Source organism: Poromitra crassiceps, assembly GCF_964638095.1.
Source record: "Poromitra crassiceps genome assembly, chromosome: 5".
Classification (NCBI taxonomy): domain Eukaryota; kingdom Metazoa; phylum Chordata; class Actinopteri; order Beryciformes; family Melamphaidae; genus Poromitra; species Poromitra crassiceps.
In genome coordinates this window covers 64,423,741-64,434,408 of record NC_139642.1, presented here as the reverse complement: position 1 = coordinate 64,434,408, position 10,668 = coordinate 64,423,741, and the positions used below count along the sequence as shown (strand labels likewise).

General features: G+C 42.9%; 1 protein-coding gene across 1 annotated transcript in view; it reads right to left on the bottom strand.

The window, feature by feature from the left end:
* Positions 1-5,103: 5,103 nt before the first annotated feature.
* The window catches only part of LOC310776771 (A disintegrin and metalloproteinase with thrombospondin motifs 8-like), a gene marked incomplete at its 5' end in the record, with an annotated part of 29,073 nt that continues 23,508 nt past the window's right edge, over positions 5,104-10,668 (bottom strand). The window contains one exon of the mRNA XM_083636948.1: positions 5,104-5,962. Within this exon, the coding sequence (XP_083493074.1) occupies positions 5,218-5,962 (745 nt within the window). The 3' untranslated portion in view covers positions 5,104-5,217. The remainder of the gene's footprint in view (positions 5,963-10,668) is intronic.

The window sequence follows — 10,668 nt, the reverse complement described above, 5'->3', positions numbered from 1 at the left end:
GTTTTGAGGTTTTTATTTTATTGCTGCACTATTGAGATTTGGACATGCAGTTGCACACATTTTCTTTCAGGTGTAATTCATTCATTTACTAATATAGCCTACCATACCATAGAGACAGTCCGCATGTCTGGGAACGCCCATACAGGCTCTAGGAACGCCCACAATAGACGCTGGTTAGCTAGCTCAGCCTGGCTGGGGGCGTGGTCAGGGTGGGGTAAAAAACCCCGTTCTATCCATTCAGCAAAGTTAGAATTTAGCTGATAGCCCAGCCCAGGCAGACACGATCAGGGATTTAACCACCGCAGTAAACGCACATCTGAGCAGACGTCTTGTGTTCTGCTCTAGAACCCCCAAACCTGTAGTTTAGAGCCGCAGCACCGTCTTTTGGTGAGTCAGCCCATTGAGATATATCGGCGGTTTTACCCCACTCGCGCGCCAGCCGTTTAACATTTTGTGGGCGTTCCCAGACATGCGGACTGTCTATGACGAGACGTGGCCTCAACCTATTGCAAAGCTGTGATTGTGTATCAACTCTAAACAAAGGTTTACAGAAAAATCACAATTTACATCACTCAAAAATAAAATAAAAATTATGTTTGTACTGGTTTCCATCAAAGAAGAATGCTCAACAGTAGTCGGTTTTTAACTAGTTTTGAGGTTATTAAAATCTTTTTATAGGTTGCTATACGAGGGATCAGCCGATCAGCATTTTGGTAAACAAACCGCGTCACTGGGTGGAAACGGATAACTTTATAATGGGACCCTATGGAGCCAGCCTTGAGTGTCTCACTCAGTCACTCTAGCCCCGCTGTGCTGTTTACAAAATTCACTTCATTTAAAAAGCTTTGACAGTTCACACAACTTCAACACGACATTATACATTAGACTCTTGAGCTTAGTCTGGGCACCTTTCACCCCGCTTTTTGTCATGGGGCGTAAACCACGGAACCAGAATGAACACCGGAAGGCAGTGCGCCAAAAAACGTCTTTGTTGCCGTTAGCTTGACGTCTCTTGCCTCGATTAATTGTCTGATGCAAAGCTTCTGTATTGGCTTAAAAGATGTGAGATTGTGAATCCGCAATGTTTCTAAAAGAACTTCTTCAAAAACTTTGTTCGGTACGTCCATCTTTTGTTTTGTTGTTTGCCGTTCTGATACTTGTGTCAAACTGTCAAGTTAACGTAAAAGTTGACGAGCTAGAAACGCTGCCCTTCCTGTCTAGGGCGGGCTCTAGGCCGGAACCAGGTAGGGTGACTAAATCAATTGTGAACCGAAGCCAGGCTCTTTCTCGCCGAGAAGAGCCTGGTGACGCGAGGTTACTTGAGCTACTTCTGCTCTCACTCTGAATGTCAAAATATAAGCGATGTGATGTATAGTTTTTGAGATACTAGCGTTTGTTTGGCACTAGTTAACTGCTGCGGGGTTCCGCATTTCTGGGTGGTTTTGATGGTCACACTGATCCCTCGTATATCAAGCTATATCTTCATTGGGCTACATACAATCTCACAAACTCATTCCTTCCAAATGAAAAACACTCAGATTCATTTATTTAAAGCATTTATTTAAAACTCAGCTACAGTACTACTGTATAAAGTATGATGGAAACACAATAGTTTGTCTTTCATTGGCCAAATTTAAAAAACAAACATTGTAATGTACTGCACCCAATTACTGATTAGACTTCTTCCCACATGTCAGAGAGGCCCACAGGCTCAACAGCAGGTCTAGTGTAGCAAATCTGACGCTGGTAAAGATCAAGGAGTCAGATGGGCAAAAGTTATTTCAGATACTTGGGGGAGCATGATTGGAATAAGGTGACTAACGTAGTCATGTTTAAGGCTAAACTGAAACAACTCAACTGTACGACTGTTGTTGTGAATACTTTTTGTGTTGGATGCTTCTGTGTTTTTATGTGTGACCAATGCTGTACTTCACTATCTCCATGTACATGCATGCACGCAGGCGCACACACACACGCCCACGCATGCCGCACACACACACATACACGCAGGCATGCACGCACACACACACACACACACGCATGCCGCACACACACACACACACACATACACGCAGGCATGCATGCACACACACACACAGACACACGCACACACACATACACTACATTTCTTTACAACAAGGACCACAATGGAAATAAGTTGTATAACTTGTTTGTGTTCTCCTTGATGTTCTTTAATTGTGCTTTAAATGTACTCTGGTGAGGTTACCAAGGAAGTGCCCTTTTATTTGAAATGTCAAATAAACTCAACTCAAACAACACTGGAACAAAAAACATCTGGAACTATTAGAGACATGATGAGCAGGCCAGGCGAATTTGCTGAAAATGAAACCAAGTCCCTGAACTTCAGGGACATGCCATCTCATGTCCTGTCCAATGTCTGCATGCACTTAGCCCACGTTCACACCATACGCCGAAGCAACGCTCAACCATACGCTCAACCCACAAGTTTAATTTCGGCGTCCTCGTCGTTACCAGGCGAGGTCGTTCAAGGCACAGTCAAGCCACGCTCAACCCGCGCTGAAGCGATCGTTCAGGATTCAGTCCTATTTTCCAAGCGTGAAGCTGCCAGGCATGGTCAATAGAAGTTGTGGGCGGGGTCGAGGCGTCCCGAACGAGGCGCTGAGGAAAAGAGAGTGCTTTTTGTGTGACCAAGCGTGAGCTCAGCTTCAGAGTGGCTTTAGCGTGGCATTGACATATGGTTGGCCTATGGTTGGCTAGCTTCCAGCGACGGACGTATATATCATCTACGGCTGGCACTGCGAGACTAGCATGCACTTCAGCAAGAGGTCTGTTACACCAAGAGCTCAACACAAATAGCTGAATTCCCCGTTGATCCGGAGTTGATCCGGAGATCGCACCGGAACTGCTGATGGCTGCAAACCTTTTGGAGTGTATGTGAAGTTGATCTCTTCTTCAGATGGCCACAATTTAATTGTGAAAAGAGAACATACCTTGATGTACAGAAAGCCATGATGAGCGAGCCAGGCCTATTTACTGAGAATGAAACCAATGAAGTGATGAACATCTCATGTCCTGCCCAAAGTCTGCTTGCACTTCAAGGTCCGTTACACCAAAAGCTCCACAGATCAACCTGGAACTGCTGATGGCTGCAAACTTTTGGGGAATGCTAAAATTATAGAGATAATGTAGCGGTTTAAATCAACCCAACTGTTTAACTTGTTGTTTTGCCATGTACATCATACAGTATGAAAACATGAATGACTATGTCCAAAATTAGATGTACGTATGTAACCTGCACATTATTTTCTTGTTTCCATTCTTTGATCAGTTTCTGTATTTAATGTGTGCAAAAAAAAAAGAAAAAAAAAATCACTTGTTTTGCCATGTACATCATATGAAAACATGAATGGCTATGGCTATGGCTGGACACACATCCGACTTGAACACTTGCCCAAATCAGAGTTGTGGCAGTGCGGACACACTCCCAAATCAGATTCGGGAAACCAATCAAGATAATGATGATTAATGACTTTAGCAGCAAATGGGATTTGCCTGTAGTGTGAACATGGCCTTAGACCCATGACGGTCTAAAATCTTTCCACTTTCCACAAGAATTGAGCATCATCAAGTAATTGTCTACCTTTGTAACCAATGGAGAAATGGATACAGTAGTATGGATCTGCATATTGTGAATCATTTCCTTTTGGTTGTTATGGAGGAGGAGCAGGAACAGTAAACGCCATTCACGTATTGACATAAATGTGTTTATTTGACCATTTTTATAGACACAAAAATCTCAAAGACAGCAGCATCTGAAATGTTAATTACATGTCCAAGGTAAAAACTTTACAAAAATAAATAGCTTAAAAGGAAGCTGTAATAATAAAATAGTATGTGGTCCTTCACTGAAGGTATATTGGCCAAATGCTTCATCTCTTTTGTTGTGTAACATACTGTAAATTAACAAGTGGAATGACGAATCAAATATACATACAATGATCTGAAAACAATTGTGAACGGTTGATACAATAACGTCTGAAAATGAATCAAATTAATGATGTTCCATACACACAGATAGATAGTATTAATGATGTTCCATACACACAGATAGATAGTATGCTTATCACTTAATGTTATTAAGTAATAACACCTCCAAAGAAACTTTGCACCATTGTTCCTCTCAACTGCATTAAAATTCACCTGTGAAAAAGTTCAAATAACACGACAGAGCCGAGGAAAAAGCTCTGTCACGGGTTTGTCTGAATACGTATTAATATGTAAGCTTCAACTGGCACATTTTAGCATCCACGTTATTCTCAGATTTAGTGTCAATGAAGGTTTTACGGTCAAACCTTCATGCATGTTGGGTCAAACTTTGACCCAACATCCATCTATTTAGCTATACCACAAATCCTCCTGGACCAGGTCACCGTTGTGGTGCTGCCGCACATGTGGAAGACTGCAGAAGGGGCACAGGTGCGCAAAGCATGTGGCACGCGTTGGCAGGAGTTTTGGGCACACCAAAAAATGAAAATGAAAAACAAAGGTGCTCCCATGGCGCATCATCTCCAGAGTCTCCACCCTAAAAATGAGGACATTTCCCAGAGTCATAAAATCCCAATGTATCCGTCTAATGTACCTACCTACCTTAATAACTTAGCTTCATGGCTCCATCAAAGCTTTATAGGGGATTGAGTTCTGTGGAGGACAATCAGAGGTATATTTACACTGTGCTGGTGTTTGACAGCAGATTTCATGCTATTGTGCTAGCCCCACTTTAAATGACAGCTAACTTAGAAAGACCAGGAGAAACTTGTACTGTCGATTATACCAGTGGTCGGAAACCAGTTGCAAAACCTCATTCAAAGTTATTCTCCATTTAGAGTGGGACTAGAAAACGTCCCTTTTGTGTCGAAAACACACACACACACACACACACACACACACACACACACACACACACACAGTACCTTCATCTAGTATCTACACACGTGTGCATCCTGAGGTAGAGAGATTTCTCTATAGTGGTTGTCAAATGTCAACAAGAGACGACAAAACAATGTTCAGGCAAATGCCCTGGATGTGACTTGATGTTGGTAAGTGCAGTCATTCAAAAGGGGCTTGTTCAAAGTTCATAGTTTCCACCCTTTCAGAAGGTCCTCTGCACTCGCTCGCTCGCTCATGTTCTTCACCCTTTCAGAAGGTCCTCTGCGCTCGCTCGCTCGCTCATGTTCTTCACGAGCACTCTTGGTTGAGGCATTCTCCGGAGACCGGCTCGGGGGTCTTGTTAGGGTCGCACTTGTGCGACTCCACCGTCTTCCCGGTGTAGTCTATACAGAAGACGCTGCGGCGACGCTCCCCCTGACCACAAGTTCGTGAACACGTGGACCAAGGCCCCATCTGCCATATGGGGCAGGGCAAGTCACCGCACGGCCTGATGTCCACGGGCTTCAGGTCTTTATCGCACTGGCTGGAGAGGAAGCCCGCGCTGTCCCGGCACTCCACGTTCCTCCTGGACCAACCCGATCCGCAGCTCTTGGAGCACTCGGACCACTCGCCCAGCGCCCAGTCGGGCACGCCGAATGGGTGGATCATATGCAGCGACAGCGACGAGCCCTTCCTCTCCTTGGATTTGTTGAAGGTGACGTCTCTCGGAATGAAGAACGTGTATTTGACTTTTGGGGGGTTGGAGTCTCCCGCTGTGGCCAGGAGTTGGACGGTGATGGCTTCCTGCAGCTGCCTGAAGCTCTGGATCCTCTCCAGGGTGGTGGAGGAGCCGCTGTACTTCAGCACGGCACCCAGCACGGGGATGTCCTGCTCCACCGTGGACACGGAGAAGTTGCCATTAAGGATGTAAGCGGCGCCCTCTCTCTTTATGGCCAGGTAGTTGCCGTCGTGTTTGATTCCCCGGTGGCTCCGCTGTTTGATGTCAATGTTGGTCGCGCCGATGGGAATGGTGACGATGTCACTGTATCCATAACTGCAGAGAAAGGAAAAAGATGGATTTAGAGTCTGTACATCCCTCTATCTTTAGTACTGGAATTCCCTGCCCCTTAACATCCTGTAGTCGATCCAGATATGCTGCTCTGAGCTCAAACTCTGCCCTGCAAGGCAGATTTCAGAGCGCAGAGCAGTAGATCAGTAGCATGCTCAACACCGCTGGCTGTTTTGATCTCGAGATTATAATGGCTATAATGGATTATAATTATAATAAAAAATAATTATAATATATTATCGTATATTTATATATACTGTATATAAATATACGAACTTGTGGTCAGGGGGAGCGTCGCCGCAGCGTCTTCTGTATAGACTACACCGGGAATTTTTAGAAAAAGTGTAATACAAAAAATATCTTTTAACACATTGAGTGCCAGCGACGCCATATGGCGTCATTAGAAATTTACCGTAGGCTGCCAGCGACGCCAAATGGCGTCAATAACTCGAAATTGTTTTTTTGACGGGGGGGTGTCGATCTATGCCTCTTACATCGCCTCTTACAATATGAGAGCTATTGAATGTGTCTAACCTATTTTACAGAACCCTTAGGTGGCGACAGCGCACTCCAGATGAGAGAAAGTAGAGTTATCCATGAGTTAAACACACAGAAGAAGTCGTTGTGGAAAAGGAAATCGCATCGCATCCGTCCGTATGCAGCTGGTTCATTGAAGCATAACATAGCTGTGCCCCTGCAGCAGCCAATCTGCTGTCACAATTGAGCACCTCGTGTCCGCTGCAACAGCCCATTCGCATGATCAGCCGTGGAGTTCTCAACTGGAAGCTGGTGACATACACGCGGCTGTAAAAAAGCTGGATCTAGCGGACTTTTCAGTGCTGAGCACACGCAGAGCAAACGCATTCACAGCAGAGCCGAGCAGAGCAGAGAGACACTCCTCCCACAACGGGGGGGGGGGGGGGGAGGAGGAGGGGGGGAGGTGGGGCACGCAGGACACTACAGCATACAACAGACCCAGGCAGCTGCAGCATTACATCAGAAAATATTAGCAATGAGTCAATGATGTGCTTGAAATGCTTCCTTTCACAAAAGGGTCATTATCTCAGCTCGTAGAAAAAAAGGGCTGTTTTTGGTCAAATCAAGCTATCTTCTCCGGCTCATAACTAAAGAACGGAAAATGGGATCAATAAACTTTTTTTTGCAGGTGATAGAAGAGAGTCTCATCGTTATTTGTGCGTGTTCAGTGTTTACATAGTAATTATTAAAGAAATTATATGACTGTTTTAAAATGCATTGCGGCCTATGTGGCACAGTACAGCACCTTTTGCCCAAGGGCCGTGGCACTCAAAGTGTTAATGTGAAGATTAAACTGGTAGAAATTCATGGGGATATATTTTAAGGGGGGAAAATCCCATTCACTTAAAAAAAATGTTTTTGCCATTTTTGCCATTTTCGGGTTTTTCATCCCGGAAATCCCAAGTTGTTTGCAGGAGTCATATTAGTCTATAACAGTTTAACAGGGGTCATATTAGTCTATAACAGTTTAACAGGGGTCATATTAGTCTATTACAGTTTAACATGGGTCATATTAGTCTATTACAGTTTAACAGGGGTCATATTAGTCTATAACAGTTTAACAGGGGTCATATTAGTCTATAACAGTTTAACAGGGGTCATATTAGTCTATTACAGTTTAACATGGGTCATATTAGTCTATTACAGTTTAACAGGGGTCATATTAGTCTATAACAGTTTAACAGGGGTCATATTAGTCTATACCAGTTTAACAGGGGTCATATTAGTCTATAACAGTTTAACAGGAGTCATATTAGTCTATAACAGTTTAACAGGGGTCATATTAGTCTATTACAGTTTAACAGGGGTCATATTAGTCTATTACAGTTTAACAGGGGTCATATTAGTCTATTACAGTTTAACATGGGTCATATTAGTCTATAACAGTTTAACAGGGGTCATATTAGTCTATAACAGTTTAACATGGGTCATATTAGTCTATAACAGTTTAACAGGGGTCATATTAGTCTATAACAGTTTAACAGGGGTCATATTAGTCTATAACAGTTTAACATGGGTCATATTAGTCTATTACAGTTTAACAGGGGTCATATTAGTCTATTACAGTTTAACAGGGGTCATATTAGTCTATAACAGTTTAACAGGGGTCATATTAGTCTATTACAGTTTAACAGGGGTCATATTAGTCTATTACAGTTTAACAGGGGTCATATTAGTCTATGACAGTTTAACAGGGGTCATATTAGTCTATAACAGTTTAACAGGGGTCATATTAGTCTATAACAGTTTAACAGGGGTCATATTAGTCTATAACAGTTGAGATATTCTCTCCTAAATGAAGTGCATACATATCTGAGCCAGGTCCTAGACTAAAAGTTGAAACTCATTAAAAAAAAAGAAAAAAAGATACCAGTAGTATAGTAGCCTGCAATGAAACAAGACAGACTTAATGGACTGGCAACCATGGGCGTCGTTAGGTCGTTCTATATCTATATATCTATCTATCTATCTATCTATCTATCTATCTATCTATCTATCTATCTATCTCATATGTTTTTTTTTTTGTTTTTTGTTTTTTTAACAAAAATAATAATAGCTCTCATTCATGCTTTAAAGCCCTAAAATAATAATAATAATGGTATTGGTGATCAGAAATACATGCAACATACTTCCTCTCTGTTTGTAAGTTACATAAAGAAGGAGGAGACATCACTCTCATTACAGGGTTCGAAGTTGGCATTGGGGTTAGACTTTGGGGGCATTTGTATTGAAGTGAATTGGGTGGGCATGGAAAGTCCCTCTATAAACCATCACCTTTGATTGAAAAATGCTTCCACATTGCAACAAGTGAACGCTGTTATGGTAGTAATGTCTCATCCTTCTTTATAGTTCCTTCGTTGTCTGTACAAGTGTGCGCTGCTGCTGATGTGCCTGCATGTTGTGATGAGCGAGGTGGAGGGGACATGTTACAACGTTTGTTGCCATCTGGTTGTAGCTAGCAAGGAGTATGGATATTAGAAACTATTTTGGGGGGAAACAGAGCAGCCGAGCACAGGTGCAGCCTTTAAGGGAAGAGGAGGTGGTGGAGGACAGGACATGAGCCAGGAGCCACTCCCTCTATAAGCTCAGGATGGTGATGAGATGACAGACAGGCTCTTTAGCTAGCTAGCAAAAAAATATATAAAGGTTTTTGTCACATCAGTTAGAACCGCACAGCACAAGAACAGCACAGAACAGCACAAGAACAGCACACAAGAACAGCACAAGCACAAGAACAGCACACAAGAACAGCACAGCACAAGAATTTCACACGTGATACTTGTACTACGGAGTGACAATAAAAATCTTGAATCTCTTGAATCTTGAACCACTGGTCTAACTAGCCTGCACTCACTGTGACATTATGTAAGGGTTAATGCACGACGAGGTGTCCATTATCACTTTTTAAGGGACGACGTGGAGGCGTGAACCGTCCGAGGTGAAGCCGAGGATGGTTGCCTCCGCGAAGTCCCTTAAAAAGTGATAATGTACACCTCGAAGTGCATTAACCCGCTTATACCATGGTCACTTGCCAACAAAACAATAAGACCAGTCATTTATATTTCCATGTGTAATAAATAAAGCAATCTAAATGGCTAAATGTCTGTATACTGTAAATCAGTCTTCCACGAAATAAAATAGTCCCTCCCACCTCCACCAACCTCCGTTTTAAAGCCGACTCAAACGTTAACTTTATCACAGGAATGCAGGTTTAACGATGTTTTGCGTTCTACATTAAATGAAGACATTACCGTTTGGCTGCTTGCTTTATTTTGTATGATAGATACGTATTGGCCAAGTATATTAACTTAAGAGCGAAGAGTTTCAGGAAGTGAAACAGTGCAGCGGGGGCTCGCACTGCGTGTGCTGTATATGGTGAAATGCAGCTCTCTCTCTCTCTCTCTCTCTCTCTCTCAAAGGGCTCGCCCCCGCTCATGCACGAGCCGAGGGAAATCTCCTCTTTGTCGCCGAGAAGAGCCTGGTGACGCGAGGTTAAAAATCTCCGAAACGAAAATCAAAATTGTAAATAAGAGTTATTTTTGATAAACTGAGCACACAGGGGTGATTTAAATAGTTACTTTGACCGACTCAATTTTTTTCTCAAGTTGCAAAAGTGCCCTATTAACCCTTAACGGGGGTATAGAGCTCAAACAGCTCTCTTGATACCACTCTTGAAACTATGGCGCATTGATATGAACGGTGAACAGACCATTTAGCTAGGTGTACATTATCACTGTACAATATCACAAAATAATGGACACCTTGCAGCCAATCAGAATCGAGTATTCACCCAGACCATGGTATAAAATACTAATATTATATACAAAGTAAATTGCTACATCATCCTATACGAGGGATCAGCGTGACGTCACTTGCCACCCAGAAATGCGGAACCCCGCGGCAGTTAATAGTATGAGTTGTGCCAAACAAACGTTAATATCTCAAAAACTATACATCACATCGCTTATATTTTGACATTCTGAGTGAGAGCAGAAGTAGCTCAAGAGTTTGATGTATAATATATACATGGCGTGTTAAAGTTGTGTGAACTGTCGCAGTTTTTAAAATGTAAACAGAGTTAACTGGCTAGAGTCAGCCACTCAAGCCTCGCGCCACTTGGGCTCCATAGGGTTCCATTGCCGTTGCCACCCAGT